General features: G+C 38.0%; 1 protein-coding gene across 5 annotated transcripts in view; it reads left to right on the plus strand.

Moving 5' to 3' along the window:
* Positions 1–13,293: 13,293 nt before the first annotated feature.
* LOC124787756 overlaps positions 13,294–26,910 on the plus strand; it is a 55,499-nt gene continuing 41,882 nt past the window's right edge. For 2 of the 5 annotated variants that reach the window (XM_047254629.1, XM_047254626.1), the window contains exons 1-2: positions 13,294–13,515; positions 13,715–13,799. Coding sequence is in view for 3 of the 5 variants with exons in the window: in XM_047254626.1 (XP_047110582.1) it covers positions 13,780–13,799 (20 nt within the window). In the remaining 2 variants the exon portion in view is untranslated. Of the gene's footprint in view, positions 13,632–13,714; positions 13,800–26,910 lie in introns of those variants that run through there. The other 3 variants (XM_047254627.1, XM_047254628.1, XM_047254631.1) reach the window with 3 other exon arrangements.

The following is a 26,910-nucleotide window of genomic DNA, read 5'->3' on the forward strand; positions in this document are numbered from 1 at the left end:
TCTAGCAAACGACATAAAGCAGTAGCTCACTTATCTTATGCCCAATGAATAAATGCTCTTTCAAAACACTAACACAGGGGGATCTCTCGGAAACGCATCGCTATTGGTAAAATTTCTTGTAACATAATGACAAAAAACGTGATATTGGTGGTTATGTAACTCAAAGTTTATAAACGCAACACCACGTAGAACTGGGGAATTCCACACTTTTGCCGGCCACGGTGGCCAAGCGGTTCTAGGCGCTTCAGTCCGGAACCGCGCGACTGCTACGGTCGCAGGTTCGAATCCTGCCTCGGGCATGGATATGTGTGATGTCCTTAGGTTAGTTAGGTTTAAGTAGTTCTAAGTTCTAGGGGACTGACGACCTCAGATGTTAAGTCCCATTGTGTTCAGAGCCATTTGAACCATTTGAATTCCACACTTTGTAACGTAAATTAAACCTCACGAAGGCTTTCACAGCCGATAGGTCATTATGTAAAGTTTATGTATAACAAATGGTAAAAGGACAATATGTTTTTATAAATATTCAATGCGCCATTGTCTTGAAATGCATACTTCCCTAATACGCAAGTTACGACGCGAAATTATGGAAACCAATATGGTGTTTCCCAAGCACCCTGCATCGAATGTTAACGAACGTCGATAGCACTTCCTGCAGTCTTCAATAAGTGCATATGACGTCAAAATGACGTCACGTTTGCACAAAGTCTTGTGAACTTACGTTATCCGTGTGCCGAAGCAGGACTGAATACACCTGACGGATTAACGATGAGGGGGTGCTTTGCCAGCCAGCCTGCATATGGGTTTTAGGCGGTTTTCCACATCCCATGAGGAGAATACCGAGCTGGCTACCATGTTCTGTCTCAAATGAAAACTACAGAAACATGAGGCGAAATTATGTAATCCAATATGGTGTTTCCCAAGCACCCACCATTGCATGTTAACGAAAGTAGACAATATTTCATGCAGTCTTTGACAAGTGCATGTTTTTATGTCGTCTCGTTGTCTCTCTAGAGCTGTATCATGGGAAGCAAGGAGAGAATGTTTGCTGGCCAGTATCCTCTTTCTATAACACAAACTGCATGCATATATTAACTGGGTTCCTTATTTATAAGAATAGAAAATTGCTTAACTCAAGTAGTCATTGTGGTACAAGCTCTTCCGTTCTGGTCCACACTAGCCTCAATGTTGGCTGAAAGTCTGCTATGTACACTACGCTGGTCGCTATGTGCTGTCTGTGATGGTCTCCGACTGCAAATGTCTGGGCTATGACTGATGTCTCGACTCGGTGAAAGACACACTGGGACTAACTAATTGCAACAGACTGCAACAGACTGGACCCCTGGTCCACAGCAGCTATCTAAATACTGACGGCCGAGAGGGCGTTGAAGCGCATTTCCTGCGAGTCTGTTGTTGGCCTCCATAGATATTCTTTCAACCTCTATGCTGCATGGTGTGCTGGCCCCAGTTCACGCCAGCACACGTGTGACGTTATCTGACATCATATTTTATAAAAGCTAGGTGAATACCGAGCTGATTCCCGTGTTCAACCTCAAATACAAACTAAGCAAACACTGAAAACACTTTCTCACACATGCACACAAAATTCACTCTATACACAGACGGAACGGGTACACAACTTCCGCCCTGGAGGATGAATATGACTCTGATGATCTTCGCTGTTTGTTCTTCTTAAACACTCAACCAACCAAACAACCACTTTCGTTCATATTTCTGATTTAACTCTTACAACTCTTTACTATAGTTGTCATGAAGAAGAAATGCCTTTTGCACAATGCTGTAAAAGAATATGTAGTGGTAAGAAAGAGATTTAGGAACCAGGTTTTAAATTGTAAGACATTTCCAGGGGCAGATGTGGACTCTGACCACAATCTATTGGTTATGAACTGTAGATTAAAACTGAAGAAACTGCAAAAAGGTGGGAATTTAAGGAGATGGGACCTGGATAAACTGACTAAACCAAAGGTTGTACAGAGTTTCAGGGAGAGCATAAGGGAATGATTGACAGGAATGGGGGAAAGAAATACAGTAGAAGAAGAATGGGTATCTCTGAGGGATGAAGTAGTGAAGGCAGCAGAGGATCAAGTAGGTAAAAAGACGAGGGCTAGTAGAAATCCTTGGGTAACAGAAGAAATATTGAATTTAATTTATGAAAGGAGAAAATACAAAAATGAAGTAAATGAAGCAGGCAAAAAGGAATACAAACGTCTCAAAAATGAGATCGACAGGAAGTGTAAAATGGCTAAGCACGGATGGCTAGAGGACAAATGTAAGGATGTAGAGGCTTGTCTCACTAGGGGTAAGATAGATACTGCCTACAGGAAAATTAAAGAGACCTTTGGAGAAAAGAGAACCACTTGTATGAATATCAAGAGCTCAGATGGAAACCCAGTTCTAAGCAAAGAAGGGAAAGCAGAAAGGTGGAAGGAGTATCTGGAGGGCCTATGCAAGGGCGATGTACTTGAGGACAATATTATGGAAATGGAAGAGGATGTAGATGAAGATGAAATGGGAGATATGATACTGCGTGAAGAGTTTGACAGACCACTGAAAGACCTGAGTCGAAACAAGGCCCCAGGAGTAGACAACATTCCATTAGAACTACTGACGGCCTTGGGAGAGCCAGTCCTGACAAAACTCTACCATCTGGTGAGCAAGATGTATGAGACAGGCGAAATACCCTCAGATTTCAAGAAGAATATAATAATTCCAATCCCAAAGAAAGCAGGTGTTGACAGATGTGAAAATTACCAAACTATCAGTTTAATAACTCACGGCTGCAAAATACTAACGCGAATTCTTTACAGACGAATGGAAAAACTGGTAGAAGCCAACCTCGGCGAAGATGAGTTCCGATTCTGTAGAAATGTTGGAACACGTGAGGCAATACTGACCCTACGACTTATCTTAGAAAATAGATTAAGGAGCGGCAAACCTACATTTGTAGACTTAGAGAAAGCTTTTGACAATGTTGACTGGAATACTCTCTTTCAAATTCTAAAGGTGGCAGGGGTAAAATACAGGCAGCGAAAAGCTATTTACAATTTGTACAGAAACCAGATGGCAGTTATAAGAGTCGAGGGGCATGAAAGGGAAGCAGCGATAGGGAAGGGAGTGAGACAGGGTTGTAGCCTGTCCCCGATGTTATTCAATCTGTATATTGGACAAGCAGCAAAGGAAACATAAGAAAAATTCAGAGTAGATATTAAAGTCCATGGAGAAGAAATAAAAACATTGAGGTTCACCGATGGCATTGTAATTCTGTCAGAGACAGCAAAGGACTTGGAAGAGCTGTTGAACGGAATGGACAACGTCTTGAAAGGAGAATATAAGATGAACATCAACAAAAGCAAAACGAGGATAATGGAGTGTAGTCGAATTAAGTCGGGTGATGCTGAGGGAATTAGATTAGGAAATGAGACACTTAAAGTAATAAAGGCGTTTTGCTGTATGGGGAGCAACATAACTGATGATGGTCGAAGTAGAGAGGATATAAAATGTAGACTGGCAATGGCAAGGTAATCGTTTCTGAAGAAGAGAAATTTGTTGACATCGAGTATAGATTTAAGTGCGAGGAAGTCGTTTCTGAAAGTATTTGTATGGAGTGTAGCCATGTATGGAAGTGAAACATGGACGATAAATAGTTTGGACAAGAAGAGAATAGAAGCTTTCGAAATGTGATACTATAGAAGAATGCTGAAAATTAGATGGGTAGATAACATAACTAATGAGGAGGTATTGAGTAGAATTGGGGAGAAGAGGAGTTTGTGGCACAACTTGACAAGAAGAAGGGACCGGTTGGTAGGACATGTTCTGAGGCATCAAGGGATCACAAATTTAGCATTGGAGGGCAGCGTGGAGGGTAAAAATCGTAGAGGGAGACCAAGAGATGAATACACTAAGCAGATTCAGAAGGATGTAGGCTGCAGTAGGTACTGGGAGATGAATAAGCTTGCACAGGATAGAGTAGCATGGAGAGCTGCATCAAACCAGTCTCAGGACTGAAGACAACAACAACAACAGCTACAGGTGCTTTCCTGATTTCTTTTAAGGATATTATTTCACTATCTGGAAGGCTCTCTGATGTCTTTTCTGTCCATTTGCGACTGCTCTGCAGCATGCTTGCATTTCCATACTAGAATCGTACATATTGTTTTATACTGTCTCAGTCTCGGCTATTGTCCTACTAAACTGCCTTTTTTTTTCTTACCGAAAACTATTCAAGGGCTATTCATGTGCTAGCCAAGACCAACAGAGGTTAAGTTTGGTGATCTGACAGGAACCGCTTTTACCACTGCAGCTAGGCAATTGGCAGTAAAAGATTATATAGATATCAAATTCAAAGTCTAATGGAGATAAAACATTAATACTAAATAATATTTTTACCTCTTATGTTTTCTGTGGGGTAGAGGAGTAGGGTGACACATTTTTTGACCGATGACCGTAGTAGTCTGGTCCCTTTAATCCCCCCAACCAACCAACCAACATTATTTTTGCTCTTCCACGTCCTCAACAGACCGAAATCCGGCACTATTCACGACTCAGTTAACAAGGTGGTTAGGTGTCGGTGAATGTTAGCTTGCCAAATTTGTTATCAGAATACATTGTAAGCAATGCCAGTTTTCATAATCTTCCCAACATAATTAAGCCCTGTACTTGTACTTTATTAGTTTTCATCTGATCACTTAATTACACAGACACTAAGAATTCACCTGTCGCTGGCCTCATTGACAATGCATCCACTCCATTGGAAATAGTAGTTCTAAACATAGTACCAGTAACAGAATTGCTGCAGTTTGCACATCACCCAAGAGGTACGCAGCTCAATGTGTTTCCCAGTAGCGATATAACCACTCTACCTGCAGACAGTTGGAGAAACTCATTTTTCACTGAGAAGGTGCAGCATTGTACACTTTACAAGTGAACTGAAAGGTTTCTGCATCATTGAGACTGCGAAACCTTCACAGCATTTGGAATGTATTAATCAGCACCATTTTCGGCATTTCAAGCATTGGTGACCGCTTGCTTCTGAACCACACTAAAAACATCTACAGTGCACATTTAGAGGCATCTCTAACAGCTTCAGTTGCCATAACTTTCTTGCACTAGATGAATTTACATCTTCTGTGACTGACTTTTCTACAGTCATATTATTCAAACAAGTAATGAGAAATAATCCACAGCTCCAACCACCTTTTTGCCTTGGAAGTTTCACCTGAACCAATTTAAAGTCCCTGCAGGTCAGTTTATCGAACACAGGCAAATAATTCCATGGCCTACGAAAGTTTTTGAATGTTGGCAGGTAATCTTCACCCTCCCCATTTTGCCACTGCAGGGAATCCAAATAGATTACTCATTTTAGCTTCATATAGACTACAGATAGGCATTTGTGATTGCCATTTATATGTACTGGAGTGAAGATTCTTCCAAAATCATTAACAGTCTTCTGATGTATAGTATTATTACTACAGTTCCTTCCTTTTCAAATGCAGTTGGCTAATCTTTCTTATGACCCTGAAAAAAATTCCTGTACAACAATCTATAACAATATTTGTCAGCCAGTTGTTATAGAAGAGAGATTTATAACACTCACTTAATAATAACTGTTCTTTTTGTGGCTCAACCGTGACACGGGAAACAGCAACAACAAAACTGACATCGTATCCTTTTTTCATAGTGGGCTGGATATTTGGGCAGGTCATTCTTTAAACATACTTTTACACAGTCAGGAACACTATTACTTCCTGTGAATTAATTTCTTTGTAACCATGCACCAAAGACTGAACAGCTGCGACATCAAAATTGTAACTGAAATAAGAAAATTTTGTCTTCTTTTTACTTTGCCAGAATTCCTCTGAGTTGGCCCATCATCATTTTCATACTGCTTGTGTCTTCTCTTCCCTTTTAACTCTCCTGCAACATCCTTCCAGCGAATAGGAAATATTGGTTTTAAACCTACTGGAAACAGATTGCACTTGGGTCTCTATGATAGCTAAGAACCGTCCGACTACCTGCTTAAGTTGTGGTCCCATTGCGATCCGCCCAAACCAGTTCTCCACTGCTGCACCTCTTAATGTCATCTCTGTGGCAATTCCAGACCAAAAAGACACAAATGGCATATTTCTCCTTAAAATATACGCAACAAAATCTTTGTTATGGAAAGGATTCTGGGCAGTATCAATTTCAGGCAGTATTTATTCCCTTATTTCTTCTACCTTCGTTTGGAAAAGCTGATAAAATCTGCTCCATTCTTATATTGTTAATGCTGGCATATTATCTTCAGACTCGCTTTCAGAGGTATCTGTGAAGCACAGCGAATGGTCATTAGTGTGAAAATGATGTAGCGCATCCAACAATTCCTGTACATGTGACATCATTGCGCTTTTCATCAAGATAGTGATGAAATGTTAAAAATGCAGAGCAATGCTTGTCACTTCTTTGAAGAGACCATTGTAGCCCTACACAGCATAATAAACTCTTTCTTGAGACGCACAGATGTAAGCTCCATCAAATCAGCACAACACATATGGGCTGTAGATGACTACTGGTCTTCAAAAGAAGCAGTACCAGATACAATGTCAGTGTACATGATGTCCAGGTATACGTCCAAATACTCAACATAAAATTTTGCTAGTACAGCATATAAACTAGTGCAGTTCCACTCCACTACGATCCTAGACACAGCTGGCACTTTGACTCCACTTTTACACAATATTGTTTAAAATATAAAAAACGATGTTGTTGAATTGACGGCATGTGCAGCAAATGCCATTTCGAACACAGATAGGTTTCCTCTATAAATATTTATTACTCAACCATAGTCATAAATTATAATTTCGATTTCTCTTCTCTCCTGACACCCCCCCCCCCTTCCGAACTACGCATCCTGTTGCGTTGAAGTACAAAATTGTATTCCTAATTGTTTTTAACAAAGTAACCTGTTTGGAACAAAGTGTGAAGACATGGAGCGGCACTGATACATGCTGAATGTACTTGCTTTCTGCATTTGGATTGAGGTATCGTAGTACTACATTCAGATAGTGGTTCTTATCCAAATCACAATCACAAAAAGCTTCCAATGTGGCTTTCTGCAAAATATATAATTTCTGTACCTCTTGCCTATTACCACTTATAATGTAAGATGTAACATTCCTTTTATTTCGTGAATGGTGACACATATCTGAACGCGATTTTTGGCAAGTGTTAGAGCATCGAGGGGCATGTACTTTTTTGTTTGCTTAATATCTGTAGCGCTGGTTTCAATGAAGATATTAAAGCAAGTGCTTTTTGAAAATGGAACCATATACTTTTAATAACTGCATTCGATAGCTCTCGATAAGACAATTACACTGATATGGCGTTTGTTAATGTTGATGTTGAAACCTATCGTAAAAAATTCGAGAAGTGTGCTAGAATTTGAGAGCATGGTGGCCGGAATCGGCATTAGCGATGCAAACACCACCAAGCAGAACTCTCGTGCTGCGCTGTGTCAGAGCATCAACACATTTGCACTGCAATCTGCTCATTCCTACTTCAACGTTCGTTGCGTGTAGATATATACACCAATGAGGAGAAGTTGGATATACGCTTTTATATGGTGAATGTAAAAGAAATGCCGTAAAAACAGTACAGCTGTATAGGGCTATCTATCTGGATCGCCAATATCCGACGCGCCAGGCAACTGCACGAATTATCAAGACGCTAGTGCGGACAGGCTACTTGGACGTCAAAAAGAAAACAAGAAAGAAGGCTGCAACTAACAGACAACACGAAGCAACTGTTCTGACTACGACGATAATGAATCACAACAGTGGTACGAGACATATTTCCAAGGAATGAAGAATCAGCCAGACTAGTGTCATTCGCATCCTTTGTTGACATAATTTCCATCCCTATCACCTCTCATTACATCAGGCACTCGACCACCATGATTTCGAATGTCGTACAGAATTCTGTCGGTTTCTCCTTCAGCAACTGAAAGACGACCCTACGTTTTTCCAGCGTGTGCTCTTTACCGATGAAGCAACGTTTACTAGCCACGCCGATGTAAAGTTGCCTAACATGCACTACTGGGCAGCCAAATATCCACACTGGCTTCGTCAGGTGAAACATCAATGGCTGTGGAGCGTAAATGTGTGGTGCGGCATCATGGGAGATTACATTGTGCGACCTTGCTTCATCTCAAGCACTGTAAATGGACATTCATACGCACACTTTCTGACGAACATGCCACTGATTCTTCTAGAACAGGCATCACTGGATATTTGACAGCGTATGTGGCTGCAACATGACAATTGTCCAGCTCACTTGTCTGGTGTTGCAGCACAAACACAGAATGAGAAATTTCCTGTACATTGGATAGGTCGAAATTCTGTTGTCAAATGGTCTGTGTGGTCCCCCAGTTTGGCCCCTCTCGATTTCTTTCTTTGGGGAGCCCACAATCTATGACGAAGCCCCAATAGCCCAAGATGATATGCGCCATCAAATCACCAGTGCACGCTCTACCATATCATCCACTATTCATCGATCTTTCGTTGCAGATGTGCCAGTCAGTCCATGGTCAGTAGTCTGAACAAATGCTGTAGTAAAAGATAAAGTTATTTTTTTGGTAGATAAAGTTTATTTTACATGATTCGAGTAGTTACCAAATCCTTATTAGTAAATCGTCCTTTTAATTTATGTGTGTACCAAATTGCATTGCAGTATCAAATAAATCGACAGCATGTATTGTGCATAGCTGGTAACACTGTCATTACGGGCTTACGTTCAGTATGAAACAATGTTTTGTTAAGAAGAATATTTATTTTGAGGTGTATAGGTAGTCATCAAAGTATTTTTAATAAAATGTTTGGTTCAATGAATGTATTCCATGTGATATAATTTAGAGCAGGGTAGGTAGAGACAGATGTCTGACAGCATGTATTTTACCTCTAAGAAGCACGCAGCCATGCACAGGAAAAGAGAGGTCAGATATTCCTTGTAAAATTTAGACATTTAATACAGTTGTTGCTTTCTGCAGCGTGTAAGACTGTTTTTTAAGAATGAACAGTTGATTTTTCTGTTTCAGCTCACGTAAATCTGGGAGGATACACAAATGTGAAATAATTTTCTATGCCCTTTGTGATGCGCTAGAGTCTAGCCTATGTCATATTGCCATACACAACTATCATAGGTGAACTTGCATCTAGATCGTAATTTAGTTCAAGGGGAAACAAAGCTTTATTCTTGAAGTGCAGACCTATCTTATGGTATACAACTGTGCAACCTGGTCCGAGACCCCTGTTTGGCAGTGTTTGTACCACAAATGCCATTCCCGATCATTGTGCTCTCACATTCTAGGACATTTCTGAATTTTTTTTACGACAGGTTTCAACATCAACCTTTCAAGCGCTTTATCACTGTAATCATCTTCGAAAGAGCTACCGAATGCAGCTATAAAAAGTATGTGGTTCCATTTAAAGAAACGTATTCTCTTCAGTATATCCTTTATACGCTAGCCATCAAATACATATACATTACCTCCAAGTGATTTCATAATCGTGTAAAAACTGAAATGAAATACCAACAGAAGAGTATTAGAACTGTGATTTGTCGTGAATTTCTGTTTTTGTTTTCCTATGTACAAATACGCCTTGTAATTAAAATCATAATAAAAACATTTGGTCAATGACTTTTGCTAAAGAGGGCAAACGGAAATGAACTCTATACTGTACCTATTTACCTTTTGCTGTAAAACAAATGGTTTGGTATTTCATTTCTTCTCTGTAGTGTCTTTTTTTGTCTTTCCATTGCAGAGTTTTTGTTTCTACTTACTGTATCTTTTGATTAAATATATTTTTTTAAATCTTTAACTGGAATTTAATTATAGTATCGGGACTGATCATATCCCACGATAATAACCATAACTTTCTATGGATATTTGTATCTTTCTTTTTGGATTATTTAAAGAAAGGATTGGAGACGAATTCTCTCATTGCCTATTCAATATTGCTAAGCAGAACCACCCTGAGATCAAGTTGCCGATCATTCCTTTTCATTCATTATGTATATTTTCCACATAAGAAGGTTGGTGAGTCAATTTTCTTCAAACAATGACGTCAGCAGTCGCTTCATTATCTTGATATTAACAGGTGATAACCTGATAATTATGTGTATAACTAATTTACATCTTTTGACAGTAGCCTTTAATTTCAATCATCTATATTTTTTGCTCACGTTTGCCATCTCTGAACGTCTCTCTGGCACATCACATAATTGCATAATAATCAGTATTTTTATATACCATAATATACAGGGAAAAGTTTTCATAATAGTAATATCCCAGACCTTTCTCTTGTACCATAAATTACAGGGGGAAAGTGTCATGCTCAAAGCAAGACTTTTGCAGCAGAGGTAATTTAATTTAACATATGACCGTCTTTGAGCGACAGCTTTTAGAATACTTTTCATCTTTTCTCTTTCTGCACCTATGAGAGCATAGAATTGTTTATCCTGATATGTGTGAACTCATCAGTAGTAGTCACATAAACATGGACGATTCCATTGTTAAGATCACAGCCGGTTACTGCATTTGCACTTTTCATGCTAAACGTTGTTGAAGTACGATTTGTGTTGCGCCTTCCATCTGTGTACTCCTTTGAAGCATATGACACAGGATACCTTCACGTCAGTAAGCTTCAGTCTAAGGACCATCAACAACTTCTCTTTATCAATGTTGTGTGTATTTGAACACCACAGATAATAAATTCCAAATCAACTATGCCTAATTCATTGTTAAATGACGCAGACGATTATTTAGATTAGTAGCTTCCATGTATGACATTGCATTTTCTTTTTGTACGTGATATCTCACCATTAGTTGTATTTCATTAGTACCTTTCTGGCAAATTTATTAACTCGACATGCAATTACAGTTCTGGAAGAATGGCTTACAATACTGGTAGCTTCTTCGAAGACAGAGAGGGCTCCAAAATTATCAGAGTTGACGTCTTCATAGCTCACGCCTCGTCTTTTAATCACCTGCAAGATATGAAATGCAGCATTGTCAATGTTCTAAAATTCTTTGAAAGGCATTACATTGTAATAGCTCAGTTTAACACCACCAACCTGGAATGGGAAAACATCAAACTGGAAAACAAACAAACAGCACATGTAACGGAGGCACACAAACAAATGATCTCTGTGGGTGGTGAGGCTCTGTTCGGTTACACATACTGGAATTGATGCACTCTACAGAAAGACAACCTCTACCTGACTGGGTACATGGCTGAGGATGTGGTAAGTATAACACTCCTGGTCAAAGTTCGAGAAACTGTTGCAAAACATCTGCAGAAGTTAGTGATGTCTTGAGTCTGAAAAGAAAACACAAGAATAAGGAAGTAAAACTATATCTTTACAATGTCGAACTAGAACATTATCAAAGTCAAAATAGCCTCCCTCTGTTCAGAGTTGCAGAAAATGAGGTGGAACGCAAAGACAACTTCCTCGAGCAGTTTGCGCATAAAAAACAATTTGGTTGGTCCGTAAGTTCGTAGCGTTTTTCCATTACATTAATAAACACAACAGAAGCATGTAACAGAGATTTTAATAATCTGTGATACATTCTTTACAACGGTGTGCCACCGGTGGGGTAGTTTTTCGAGTCTGCGACTGAATAGGTGAAGAATTCATAGAACCATGTTTAGAGCATTTTCACCCAGAAAGGCAGTTCCTTGAATGGTGGTCGGTAGAGATGACAAAAGGTGAAAATTTGTGCCCGCAGGATCAGGTGAATAAGATAGATGCAGCTTCCCAATCCAACTCGTGTATAGTGTTTTTTTTTTTTTTTTCAGTTTAGCAGGATCCAGGTGGACGTTATCGTAGAGTATCATCTCTTCACACAGTCTTCCTGGTCTTCGTTCTTGGAACGCTTATGCAAGACATATGAGTTGTTGAGAATAAATGTCAGCACTGATGGTTACATTCACAGCAGTAATTCATAGTACACCATATCGTCGCTGTTCCACCAGATACATAACACTGTCTCTTCTTGATGTGTGCAGGTCTCTGTACAAAGAGCTGCTGCTTTGTTTGGGCTCAGTCATTCCTTTCTTTTTCTTACGTGAGCATAAAGACACCATTTCACATCATCAGTAATGATATAGGATGGGGAATGATCAGTGTTGTTCACAAGCCAATTGATGGCAAGCAAACAGAAATATACATATGGCCATGTACTGTAAAACGTAAATTTTTTTCCTTCCACTTTTTTTTGTGGAGAAACACTCGTGAAAAAATACACAAGGAGTATTTCTAATGTGTCACGAAAATAAAGAAATGAATAAAATAAACCCTACGAATACATATAATGCACAAAATCCACTACTATCATGTTAGTGAGCGAGACAGGAATAGGTCAACTTATGATGTTATCAGAGTTAGCAGATGACGCAATCATCCACCATTTCACCTCACCCCCTGCTATCTACCAACACACACGCCGCTTTCATCATAGCTTTAATGGAAACACTGACGTTGAGGTCCTAGTCCACTCCGTCGCTTTCCGCTGACTGCCTGCGTAAACGTCTCGAATTGATATCGGATGTTCCGACGTTCCATTCAGTCAAGGATGAATCGATATTACGGTTTTCACACTACTGAGGTGTGAAAGAACTCTTGTCTAAATATATCAAGATACCTCCACTTATTAGCTCGATAACGCATAAGCATACAAACATTTCAAATAATATTTAAAAGGAAATAGTCATCCTTTTTAAATTATTCATTGTTTTTCGTTGTCTTTTTGAGCATTAAATAGCGTTGAAAACACGTGCACATTTTCCTGTAAGAGCGCTGCCGTTTCACTGCAAAAGAAGCTTTTTAATGAAAACTTTTTCATCTATTTATTATCATATTTATGTACAACTTAGACTTTTTCTTTGTCCATGTATTTTAAAATCTAAATCGAATTCCACTTGCTGATATTTAGCCAAAAGAGGCTAAATATTTGCAAGTGGAATACGATTTAGACAATAGGAAAAATATTCAATCCATTAGCAACCTTCGGAAGGTGTTTTGTAAACAAAGCAAGCAATGGAATAATGCTTAAGAAGACGCAATAGCTTAAAATCCAGTTTTATAACAAGAATGAGCGCGGCGAAAATAGCTTAAACTTCATAACTTCAATGCGGAATGTTTTGACATCCAGTTCATTGTGTTACTGTCTGTGATCGAGTTGCGAGGTGTACAGTATTTATCGACCTTGCATCGACGCGTTTGTGGTGGTTGGTGTTTTTGTATTTGTTGATTTTGTAGGCAATGCTCTGTAGATTGTTTGTAACGTAATGTATTTCTCATTTGGCTGTATGATATTTATCGTGCCACTTGTCAAATAAAATGATTATAAAACTGTTTCATTCCGTTCCCAATTAGTGTAAGTTGTTTATAATCGCAGATTATGTGATTCCCAGAGTTTCGTCGTAAAGTTATTGATAAAGTTGGGCGTTGGCCGCAGAGGTGAGAGAAGTGCATTGTAGACGATTGCTATACACAATTTAAACGACTTATAAATAATATGCAAAGATGCTGTCATTGTTCGTGATGTAGTTACTTGAAATTGTAGTGTGGTGCAGGTATTTTTGTTTTATTTCCAGTTATTCATACGGTTATTTACGACGACTAATGCTTCAACAATATGTTGGTTTTGATCTCTCAGGTTTTGTCGGCGAGAGTACTTCGGAGCGTGCTGCCGAGTTGTTGTTTCCATTTTCGTTCGCGCTTATGTTTGGAGTAACTAAGAGGTAATTGTGAAGTTTGATTCATTTCTTAAAGCACTCGCGTTTTGTGGTCAAGCAGATTGCATTAACGCACTTAACCAATACACCTACAGAATAAAATATTTTGCCCCCACAGAAGTAGAAATTAAAGGTGTCACACTAATTGATATTATTCAGATACACAGTACAGATTGTAATTATATTGTTTACGATTGTACATTTTATCGTGTTTTGGATGTTTTATTACTTATATGTGCGCCCTGTTTATTGACTTTAACTCGAGTACACTAAAGGGTGGGGATGTTACATTGCTGCTAAACCATCGTACCGTACACTTAATTCAATGGTGAGAGGTTAAGCATTAGTTCGTAGTAATAATTTGATGTCAACTATTATTTTATATATCTAACTCATTACAAAAAAATCTGTTTTATAACTGTAAGCGTAAGTTTTACGAGAGTTTAGTTAGCTAAAGATATAAATTTTGGAAGACCTGCATTCAGTCCTCCATTCAGAAATCTAGGTAAACCTGTGTAAGTTCTAATGATGAATGGTTCATTTGGAAAGGACATATGTAATGCCTGTCACCCATTCTGCCCTTTCCTCCTTCAGTCTCAAATACAATACTGTGCTCCGTTACAAAGGCCCTGTTGTTGGTGGGTCACCACGTCTAAATTTTCTTTCCATTCGACCAGAAACGTTATAGGCTAGAAATCTAAAGAGTTCCTAAAAATCATTACATTCATTTTGAGCCTAATAGTTTGTGTGTGTTTGATAACTTAAGTTAAATACAGAAATAAAATGAGTATTTCTAAGCTTTTATAAGAAATTTTCACAAGTACCAATTTGCTCGTTTTTGCTGTAGGCAACACATTATATAATATCTGTTGTCGAATATTAAGAGAAAGTCTGGCACTTCAGGGGCGTTGGTGAAGGTGACGGACTGGAAGGTCTGCTCCTCCTTTTACATGACATGACTGCTGTGTTTTATCTACATCTTCATGGTAATCGTTTATGTAGCTTTACTGGATTACTTGAAGTTTTCAGTATTGCTCTGCCAACTCACAACCAACCAAACTAGCAGATTCTTAACCTGTGGCTGTGCTACACATCGGTCTGTCACCACAACCTTCATTCCAAAAACTAATGCCGATGCAAAAAGAAATATTGTCAGAGCTCTGGTCTCTATGTTTGCTCACGTATAATGTTGCATGCAACATTACTGTTACTTTATGGGATAAAGCCATCATCTGGTATCGGTAGGTGCAGTTGCCCCACTTCCTCAGAGATCACTCCAGCTATCTATATACTGTGAAGGTTAAAAATGTGCTTAATATGGGTTTTAGAACTAATCAAAAATTACATTATCTATGACAAATATTGTGGTAAATTGTAAGAATGGCTCGCAAGACCCTGTTTGCTTTGTTTTTGAATGTTTTGGGATTTTCACTTTTGCTGTCTGATGTCAAATGGCAACCTGTCATAGATATTTGCACCAATTGAAATTATGTGTCTGTCTGTTATTTTTAATTTTACATTTCATCCTAAATTCACTGATATTAACTGCAAATACCACGAGGTAGTATATGGCTTTGGCTCCTAAGCTTAGTATTCCCATATCCCTGAAGAGGATTTTCTGAGATATTTTTACAGCATGCCCCCCCCCCTCCCCCCAGACAATTATATGAATAATGGCATCAAGTGATTTTTTGCAAAGTATGCTAACAGTCTCATCTGCAGATCAGCACAGTGGGGAAAAGTCCCTACTTCCAAAGCAGCCAGAACAGTTTCTTTTGGTTAACATCAGCAAGCTGGTGCCTATTCAAAATGTAGTCCATCTGAAAACCTTTGAACTTCACATATTTAGCCTCATTCCTTGTGTGCCCAGTGATCTCTGCTTATGGTATTTATAAAACATTTATCTTTCTGTGGACTTTTATATTTGCATATCAAAAGAAAAATTTCCTTGAGAAAACTATGAAATTGTGAGGCAGAATTTGTAGCCAGGTCTTACTGTCAGAATTAATATCAGGGACTGTCAATAGACACACACTCAGAAGTACATACATTGTCCTAACTTTTGAAAGTAATAGTTCCTTCATCAGAGAAAAATGAGGGAAAGATAGGGAAAGAGAAGAATAGCTGGTCACTTGGACCCCTGAAAAAAGAAGAATTGAGATTTGAGACCTTCAATGGCACCCACCTCCAAAAAGGCCCAGTTGTCTACCATAGGTGGGAAGTTACAGTGCGCCTGTTCTTCGATATTCAGGGGTTGTTGACATTGGAATGGATGACTGTCTAGACTGCAATGAACATTTAACATGATTGTGCCACTTTACAGATCATTCAAAAAGTTATTAAGAGTAACTGGTCATGAAAATTATGATTAGGAATAGTTTTGCGTAATGATAATGCAGGGCTGCACATTGTCAAGTGTAATGCAAGACACTGCATTTTTCCATAGGAAAGTACTGGATTGCCTTCCTTACAGAATAGTCTAACTTGTGGTGACTCATATGTGTTTGGTTCCTTAAAAAGGACCTGAAGATCAGTGCTTAATCTGTGATCAAGTCGTGCCTGAGGCAATGGACGAGTGGCTCCATCATTAGTCTAAAACTGTCACTGCATTGGATCAGTTGCGTGAACAGTGGGGCTGATTTGTGTGTCTTCCCTTATTGTTATAGTTCTCAATTGCTGTGTAGTTCATTTCACAATTAACTATCTGAAATCTTCGAAACACCCACATATGTTTTACTTGTACAATCCTTAGGAGGAAATGCAGCTAGAGGTGTAGGTGTTATTGACTGAAGTCTTCACAGAAGAATGTAACACAAGGGAAAGCTACCATTAGCCTATATCTGCATTTGAGCATCACAGCACATTAATAGGCATTTGTTACAGTAGAGGTGGTTGACAGGGGTGAAAGGAGTTGAAGTACCAGAAAAAAAATCCTTGGTATTGAACCACAGACCTTTTGATTTGTGCTCTGACAGATACTCACTGAGAGAATTACTGTGTATATACACAATATGACGGATGCTGTGATAACCAGTTGTTGTGGTGGGGGATCGAAGGAGGACAAAACAATTTCAGTATTGGAAATGTGCAAGTGTTACAGCTTGTATGGACATGGACTTCAAAAAGCTAATCTTTTTGTAGTATTTTAGAAATACTTGTATTATAACTGATACAGGACATTGTCAAAATAAATAAAATTTTAAAAAATGGAGATTTAAGTGATGAAGATAAAGCTGTGGTTATCGCAGGAAGTGGTCCAATAAGAATGAAGTTGGTTGCTTGATCATTTCTAAATATTTTAAATTTTTTATATGTGATTACCCTATAGTCGAGAAGTTCAAAACAGCTTTTAAAAGAATTGTACCTTTCACGTTTATGGAATGATGACCATTTTCGTTTGTAAGCACACAATGCTGTTTTGGTTTAGAGACGTTAGCAAAAATATGAATATCTCTGCACTGGGTTAAGTTGCAACATTGCAATTGACATGATCATTTTTAGAAAAGTGTCCTCTACAACATTGTCTATTGCACATACTACCCTAAATTCAAAAATAACCCATCAAAATGACCCTCAAAGTTTGGTATCCAAATTTTCAAAAATCCACTTTTTAGGCCCAAAAATAACAAACGAGTGATTTATGAGAGTCTGCTCTTTCCTATAGTTAGATATCATACACTACTAGCCTAATATAAAAGTATGATTTTTGCACAGTTTGTACACCTATATGATAGCAACGTACTGTAAAAATTTCAACACTGGTATCTGACTGTGAACAAAGATATGAATTTTTGAAAATGAGGAGATAATTCACATTACTCTACAACTGATCTTATAGCTGTTGCCTATTCAAGTGTGCCTTGGGAAGCTTTTCTTTTATGTAATTTATTACATACTTTTGAAACACATGTACAGCCAAAGTTTTGTGCTCCAAGTAGCCACTTAGAATGCAAATGGAAGAGCTGCAAACTTCATCTTATTTTTAAAGTAGAGAATAAATGGATGCACTGTTGCCTGCTCGTTGACCCAGTGGTACCCTTGTATTGCATCCTGAATCACAAATGTAAAATTTTCTGCTAAATCAGCTAGCACACTATGCATTCAGTTTCATGAATTTGTGCCCCCCCCCTTTTTTTTCTTTCAAAAACTTACTTTGGATTTTAGAAACATAGTGGTGACTTTTGAGTGTTTGTAAGTTATCAATTAAAGATTCCAAGTACTCTTCCTGAGATTTTACCACTGTTATCATTTCTACCCTGTCAGTTGTGACCCACTGTTTGAAGGTAATACTGTCTGGCATTTCCTCATCATATTCGTGAAACAATTCAATAGCGGTTCCCTTACCAGGGCATTTATTACACAAACTCATCATGCAGTCATAACTTTAGTGACACAGACCATGAAATCTAGTGACTCTTTGTAGTTAATATAACTGAGTTTTGCACCCGCAATCATCAGTTTGGTATTTTGATGATATAAACAAATACATATGGAGTGCGTCCCTGAGGATCCAGCCAAAGTACACCACTTAGGGCAGAGGTCACAAAATTGTGACCTTCCAATTCTGCATTCAGGATGAGAATTTTTGAAATCTACATAAAGTTCAATTAAATATGACAGCTCGAGTTGTTTCTGCTTTGTTACTCCATTTATAACAACTCTTTTGCTATCTTCGCAACTTGGCCACATTCTATCAAAAAACTGCTGGATCTTTTTAATTGTTTCTTCACTTATACCTACTCCTTTCTTCTTTCCTAAAACGAGAAACATTGAATTCGTGAACTTTTTTTCCCTCTTGACCATGAGTCAGGGAGCAAACTTAAAATTTTACCTTTTTCCTCTTTAGATATCTCTGAACATTTAATTTTTAATTTCTCTATTAAGCTCAAATATTCAGTGTCAGATGATGCTGGTGGTAGGTTTTCTTCTTCTTTAGAAATAATGTTGGTATCCGTATTAGTAAAGCATGATTCCAAGTCTCTAATTTTGTCTGAAATTTGTTGTACCTTATTTTCAATAGCTGCTTTTCTTTTTCTGCTACTTAATTTTGTTATTTTTGAGGCAGGAGATATGTCTAACTTAGAACAAGAAAAATCCAATATGCTAACAGCTTCCTCATTAGGAATATAAATGTCATTAACAAGGTCACATGATTCTGGTTCTGGATTCACAACATATATTTTTGATTAACAATTTGGGCACAGGAAATTTCCAGGAATCACATTACGTTTCACTTGGGAAGCTGTTTCACTCTCACATAACAAGGACAGATGTTCAAGTTTTATTTCCCTCAAACCTTTAGTAATAGGCTTTTTATGAACTTTAAGTGGATCACAGCACTTTCTTCCAAAAATGTCACTGTTCTTCAGAATATATTTCTTTTCATGATACTCACACTGATGTTACAGAAGAACTTACCCGAAATTTAAACAAAGTTTGTCTAACCTCATCAATTCATTGACATTTTTCAAGTTTTTTGAAACTGAACCGTAAACTGTTTTGTGACACGCTTCACTTGCTATCTGTACAACAGAGCACTGTTCATCCATGTTATTGCATTCGAGTTAATCTCTAAAAATTAATTACAAATTACACATAGAGCAAAGCACGTAACACATTCTACACTCTCGAAGTATGTACATCCACTCAAACAGAGGATTCAGAAAAGACTGACTACAACAATGCCACACACAGCAATAATGCACATCTTTACTGACAATAAACCTAAACATAAATGGGCATATTTATTGCCATAGAACAAAAGTGCAAGCTCCTATTGTTTAATATTTCATTGTTAAAAATAAATAAACTAAATGAATATTGGGTGATTATGTTAACTAAATATATGTCACTATTAAATTTTATTACAGTGAAACAATAAACCATTTAAATAGTAACTGCCATAAGATCAGTTGTAGAGTAATGTGAGTTATTTCCTCATATGCAAAAGTTCATATCTTTGTTCACAGTCAGATATCAATGTTAAAACATTTTACAGTATGCTGCTATCATATAGATGTACAAACTGTGCAAAAATCATATTTTTATATTCAGTCCCCCCTGGGATAACTTTACAAAAATGAAAATTTTCAAATTTCAAAAAATCATAAAAAATTAAGGAAACATTTGTAAGTGTTCTTGCTCTATATGTGGCTAATAGTGTATGATATCTAACTATAGGAAAAAATAGACTTTCATAAATCACTCCTTGTTTGTTGTTTTTGGGCCTAAAAAGAGGATTTTTGAAAATTTGGGTACCATACATTGGAGGTCATTTTGACTGGTTATTTTTTAATTTAATGTATTGTGTGTAATAGACAAATTTTCGCTAATGTCTCCAGACTGAAAAATCGTCACGCACCTACAAATAAAAATGGCCACCATCCAGTAAAGGTCCAAGATAAATAACTTTCAAAATCTATTCTGAACTTTTCAAATATAGGACAATAACATATAAAAAAATTAAAATATTTAAAAATGGTCAAGCAACCATCACTGGACCACTTCTTATTGAATGACCCGGAAGTATACATGGTTGGAGAGTATTATAACCTTTAATCACCAATAATTGCGTGGATATTCAAACACACTCACTTAGAAACAATAGCTCGTTACATGATAACAACTCAGTATCTCTTATTCGACTGCCGTGCCGTGACATGCGGCCGGCGCCGTTCGTAGCTAGGTGGCGCTCCCACGCTCAGCCAAGTGGAGCGCCTCTATCGACGTTTGCGCGTACTGTCGTGGCGGCACTGTTAAATGTCGTGGCACTGTCACAACAGAGAGAATAGTAGGGTGATGTATGCTGACAGTTAGCTTGTGGGATAGTGAAGTACATAGCTAAATAAAAGTGCTTTAGCATTACAGTCACTGATAACTGAAAATGTAAATATTGACTTCACCCTAACTTTATAAGAAAACGATGCATGAAATAGGTTATGAAGAAGTAGTATCTGAAGAAATTATGACTTGAAGATATGTACAGACAGAAACTATTGAAATATTTTTTGGTAGTGTTGTCTGTTTTGTATTATTATTACACTGCTGCAAATGTCTTGTTTTTCAGTCCTGGTCTTGTGGGTGTATGTTGTATTGACAAGCAATACCTTTGTAACTTCTGTTCATAGTGTATTTTCCAATAGGGAAAGAAGTTATCATAGCTTCCTGTAACACCACCTCCGTCCAACTTCTTGTAACCCAGCAGCATCTTGTGATGTTTCAGTGATTCACAGTCAAGTATAGCTAACACTCAGTGCGATTCTTCAGTCAGTCGTAGTACTGATTTCATCGATTTTTCTTTGTGTTATGGCAATTTGGCACTTGCATAAAACACAACACACGAACATATGATGTGGGGCAAATTGCAGTTCTTAACCAGTGATGGAGTTCATAGTCAGCCTGGCTGCTTAAGATGCAGATGCAAAGGTTGTGTTTTAAAGTTTTATTTTTGTAGTATTACTATAGCTCATGGTAGCAGAGTCCCTGGAGCACATGTAAAAGGGTTTTTTTTTCCATCAGATTATGTACCCAGTAAACTAGCTGTGTTTGTGGTGTCACATGACATTTTTTACTTGCTTACTTACTTAGTTACTACTCTTGTTTCCCTCAACACTGTTCTAGCTATCCAGATCTTGTGCCTAGTGGAAAAGAAGGTGTGAACATTGTGGATTATATTCACAGGGCAATGTGAAAGGTTTGAGTGGCAAAAAGATTTTATTGATATGGATTTCTTCATCAGATTTAAATCAGTTGATAATCGTCTTGTATAAATCATTTCCAAGGTGATTTTCGATGAATATGTATAACAAGAACATTCATTATATGCTTGTATACAGACGTGTATATTTACCATATACTAAGCTCCAGAATTTACATGTGTTTTAGCATAAACAATATTAACATTATCGTCTGCAGTCTTCATTGACGACTGTTGTAATGTATTATTCTGAGGTCCTTGGCACTCCATGTGATATTGGTAGTGCCATGCAGCACCTGGTGATGTAGGGACATCTGCTGATAAACTCCAACCACCGCACACTGCCTGAGGAGTACCTTAAACAAATAACAAAATACAAAATAAATATTTGAATGAATACTGAATAATACATGTATGTAGAGATGATGCATTTCTCTGGTGTTCGAACATTATAATCTTTGTAATAAAATTATCAACACACTTGCTCATTAATAGCCAGCGATGGTACAGCGATCTTTACACCTCTAGTGCTATTTTTGTTTCACAATGTCCCAGTTGTCTATATGGCTTAATTACATGATGTATAATGTATCAGAACATAAAACGGGGAAGTGGAATTTGCATGTCCACAGTGTTAAATTGTACGTGCTGTAAGGGAGGACCTACATTTATTCTAATTGTGCTACTGTCGCAACGCTAAGTCTTTATTTTTGTTGTTATGCTGTAAGTTATTCTGGCAACACTAAAACCATAATATTTTATAAACTTTATTTATACTGAATAGAGCAGTCTATTTCTGTGTCAACACACTTCTCCAGAAAATTTCAAAATAGTATCATCTGTAAATTTTTTTACTAATCAGATGTTCAAAGTATCACATATTAAGTACACACACAACATATGTCTAAACACTGCAGAAAAAGTAATTCTCCCGTCTTCTGTAGGAGCTGAGAGATGGTACACTGTACGTGAAAAATGCTAACCACTCTGCTCCAAAATTTTAGTTTAAAAGTTGCAATTCAAATGCAACCTTACATCTCCTCACGGCACCACTTCTGAGATGTTGTGTAGCCATATTGGGTAAGTAATACTACATCATAGGAACTGCTTTTGGAGCCACAAACATTGTATTTGGGAGGCAGCACAGTATTACATTGTCGACACATTCTTCGGATATTGTATTCTCCTGTGAAGAAAGTTCTGTGGGAGGTCTATATCAACCAAGTTCCTGCAGATTTATTTAGTATCATCATTTGCAGATCCTAGTTAATAAGCTGTGGTGATGACTGCTGTTGTGGTCATTTTTATATATTTTTTAATTCCAGCCCCCTTAAAAAAGTTTCTGAACTTGAGTATGGGAGAGAATGAGATGTTAGCTAAATTTCTTAACCATGACGTGAATGCAGAATTGTAAGAGTTTTTATAATATTTAACTGACAATCTACAATTGGATGGCATTTCAAAGACAGCGATGTTTGCTGATGAGACAAATATTCTGATGAACAATGCAAAGACATCCATGGAATAGGTTTATAGCTGTTTCACAGCTAACAGCTTAAATTTTAGTCATACAGAAAGTCATATTATGCACTCCTAGACAAATGAAAATTAATAATAAGTATGTGCATTATAGGTTAATGGTTACATAGAAAATTATAGTATTTATGAAATTTTTAGTTATATAGATATAAAACAAATTGAATTGGTAGCAAGAGCACATCTAGAAATTAACTAAAAAACTTTGTTCTTTGTGCTTTACACATAGGAATTTTATCTCTTATTGTGCTATTCTGCAGAATGGGATTGCTACTTTCAGTCAGTCAGGACAGTGAAGGTAAGGTCAAAAAAGTATTTGTTTTACAGGGATTTTCAGATTCATACACTGAACTCCCAAAGCATTCACTCCATAATGGAAGTTCTAGATAATGAATTAAGAGTGAATTTAGGATGAACTGTGAAATTTGCTAAAATAGTACCAGTATAAAGAATATATTCGTACAGAGTTTGTGCCTTTATCTAGGATTCAGAATAGAGTTTTATATTCTGGCACAATGTTTGCTGGCAAGGAAATCCCCAGATATCAGTGTAGCCGTGCCTTCAATTTGTTAGAATATTTTGACTCAAGGTTAAGAATAATGTTTATACGAAATAGGTTTTAGCTTATCCAAACTGTATACGAAGTCTGTTCAAAAAATTCCGGAACATTCGTAATTTGGCACCTATAGAGTGTTGAAGGAAAATGCAGTTGGCATCTGTGCACAGACCTTCGTTTAATGTGTAACTGCTAGAAGTTTCATGGTTGTATGTCTGTTAGTTATTGTTCAATACTGTATTGAGTAGAACAATGTGTCACACAGTTTGCGAATTTTGAGATGGCGGAGTTAGAGGAGCAACGTGTCTGCATTAAATTTTGTGTGAAACTCACGAAAACCTTTACACACACACGCCAAATGATGCAGGAAACCTACTGTGATGAGTGCTTAAGCTGTAATCGGTGTTAGGAATGATTCACATGGTTTAAAAGTGGCCGGACGGAAGTTAAAGATGACCCTTGTTCAGGACACTCTGTGACATCTACCACCGACACACGTATCAGGAACATCAATGAAATTGTGCATGCCAATCAAAGACTGTCCGACAGATTGCAGAAGAATGTAACATTTCAGTTGGATAATGTCATGAAATCCTGACACAGCATCTTGGAATGCATTGTGTTGTCGACAAGTTCGTCCCATGGCTCAATGAGTCAAGACCAGAAAGACCTTCGCCTTCCAATCTGTGAAGAACTTTTGGATCGCGCAAATGAGAACGAGATGTTCCTTAAGAGAATCATAACTGGTGATGAGACGTGTATATACGGTTATGATGTTGAGACCAAGGGTCAGTCTTCACAATGGATTGGGGAAGGTTCTCCAAGACCAAAAAAACCTCATCAGCTCAGGTCAAACGTCAAAGCCATGCTGATAAGTTTCTTTGACTTTTGAGGTATTAGTTCATCATGAATTCATGCCACAGGGACAAATTATTAATTGATGGTACTATTGGGACGTGTTGCCACATGCGGGAAAATGTGAGAAGGAAATGGCATGAAATGTGGCAAGAAAATTCATGGCTCTTGCATTGCAATGATGCACCCACACATTCATCCTTGTTGATGCGATCTCATCCTCCATACTTCCAGACCCCTGTTTTTTTTTTGCCAAAGTTGACAACCCCTTTGAAAGGACAAAGATTTGCAGTGATAGACAAGATAAAAGAAAATTCGCAGATGGCACTTTCGCATTCCATCAAGAAGCGTACCAAGACTGCTTCTGGAAGTGGAAATGGTGTTGGGAGCAGTGTATCACTTGTAGAGGAGAGTATTTCGAAGGAGACAGAGCACAGTTAATAAAATGTAAGTGAAGAAAAATTTTGTGGACAGGTTTCCAGAAAGTTTTGAATAGACCTCGTATAGTTTGATAGCTTTTTCTGAAATTATTAAAGCTTAATACAAAGTTGTAGATGGAAACAGAAACTGAGTAATGTTGGAGTCAGGTAGTGGTATCTTTCAAAGTAGTTGCTTTTCTATTAATACAGGATGTTCCAAAAAGATCTTTACAACTTTAATAACATATTTTTCAGAAGTGGGTATAAGTAGCAACATACAGTTTGCAGGATGATGATCACGCACACCTAAAATTTTAGTAGCCATTTAACGGAGTTCAGTGTGTGTGCCACCTACGGCATACAGGATATCTAAGTGATATTTCAGTACTTCCCACATTCGGCCTAGCATGTCTTTATTAACATACATGCAGTTGCTGGGTTGCTGTTCTGGTGTGAGCACACAAGCTGTGCAGTGGGGTCTGGTAGAAAGCATCCTTGACAAAGCCGTGAAGAGATTTTGGGGATCAGGAAATTTCTCCACCTCTGCCAATCCAGCAGTCTGCAAATGTGGTAAAGAGCGTTCTTAATGACTGAGACCCAGTGGGGGAGGGGGGGGGCATGCACCATCCTGCTGCAGGATGATGTCAGGTTGCAGTTCTTTAACGTGTAGAAACACAAACTGTTTTCAGACAAACAGTCAAGTTTATTGACGCCTCTGCTGAGAAAAACGGTCCCACTGTGCAGTTATGAAGCAGGCCACCCCACACATTTGCCTTTGGACTGTCGCACACGATTTCGTTGCTGAATTGGTGGTTCTCAGAGTCTCAGATCCTCACATTGTGTCAGTCTGCTTTCCTGGTCACACGAAAGCAAGCTGCACCCGTGAATGTCACCTTTTTCAGGTAATAAGGGTCATTGTTCATTGTGACTCAGAATCTCTCTCAGTTGCAAATGTTTTCCACTTGGGCATGTCATCAGGTTGAAGCACATGCAGCAACTGCATGTTGTGGGCATGAACCACCAGTCACTTGTGTAGCACTGTGGTTGATGGTAGCTGCAACTATCTAGATGCTTGAGAGATTGATTTGGCTGGGCTGCAAATAAATGCCTGTTGCACCCCTTCCACATCTGCATCACTTGTGCTTGGACGCACAGAACTTGTCCTCTTTGTGACACTTCTGGGTTCCTTGAACCTTGTATAACACTGTCTGATGGTCAGATGTGATGGTCGTTTGCTTTTGTAACATGTCTGGAAGTTCTGCTGGACCTGGGTGTCAGAGTTGTTCTCTTGTCAACCATTCCACATGCTCTTCCATCTGTTCAGGTGGGGAGGGAGTGACCATTTTCGTCATTAACAAACTTTTAAAAAAATTAGGTTTATGTGAACATTATGCCGCAAACTGCAACCTTCAACCTGTCCCCATTCGTGATATATACCTGAAGAGAATTGCGAAGATCATTTTAGGACACCCTGTACGTACAGTATTCTGATTCATAATACATTAATTTAGAAGTAATTCTCTTAATTAACATTGTCAGTAGGGTAGCACTTGCTGTAATTGGTTGTTAGTTTATTTGCAAATAGCCATCAACGACTGCTTGTGTCTGTTGGCATACAACTTCACTTGTTCCACATCACTGAAGGCTTTTCTTCACGAAGGAATTTGGAGAGCAAGATATGCAAAAACAGATGTGCTGTATATTTGCACTTGCATTATTTAAAACGAGTACCTTATCAATTATTAAGTGCTGTGGAAATTGTTGACAGCAGAACTTGGAATAATAATTGGATTGAGAATATGATTCTTAAACAAACACAGATACAAATACTGCTATCTATTTGAGCTTTTAGCCAAGGGTCTTCTACTGAAGCAGAAAACACACACACACACACACACACACACACACACACATTCCCACAAGCACAACTCACACACATATGACCACTGTCTCTCACCATAAGTTCGAACATTTGCTTACTACTTTAGAAGAAGGCCTTTTGACCAACGAAGGCTCAAATATATAGCAAATCTATCCTTTTCATAATATTGTCAT

Source organism: Schistocerca piceifrons, chromosome 3 (assembly GCF_021461385.2).
Source record: "Schistocerca piceifrons isolate TAMUIC-IGC-003096 chromosome 3, iqSchPice1.1, whole genome shotgun sequence".
NCBI lineage: Eukaryota > Metazoa > Arthropoda > Insecta > Orthoptera > Acrididae > Schistocerca > Schistocerca piceifrons.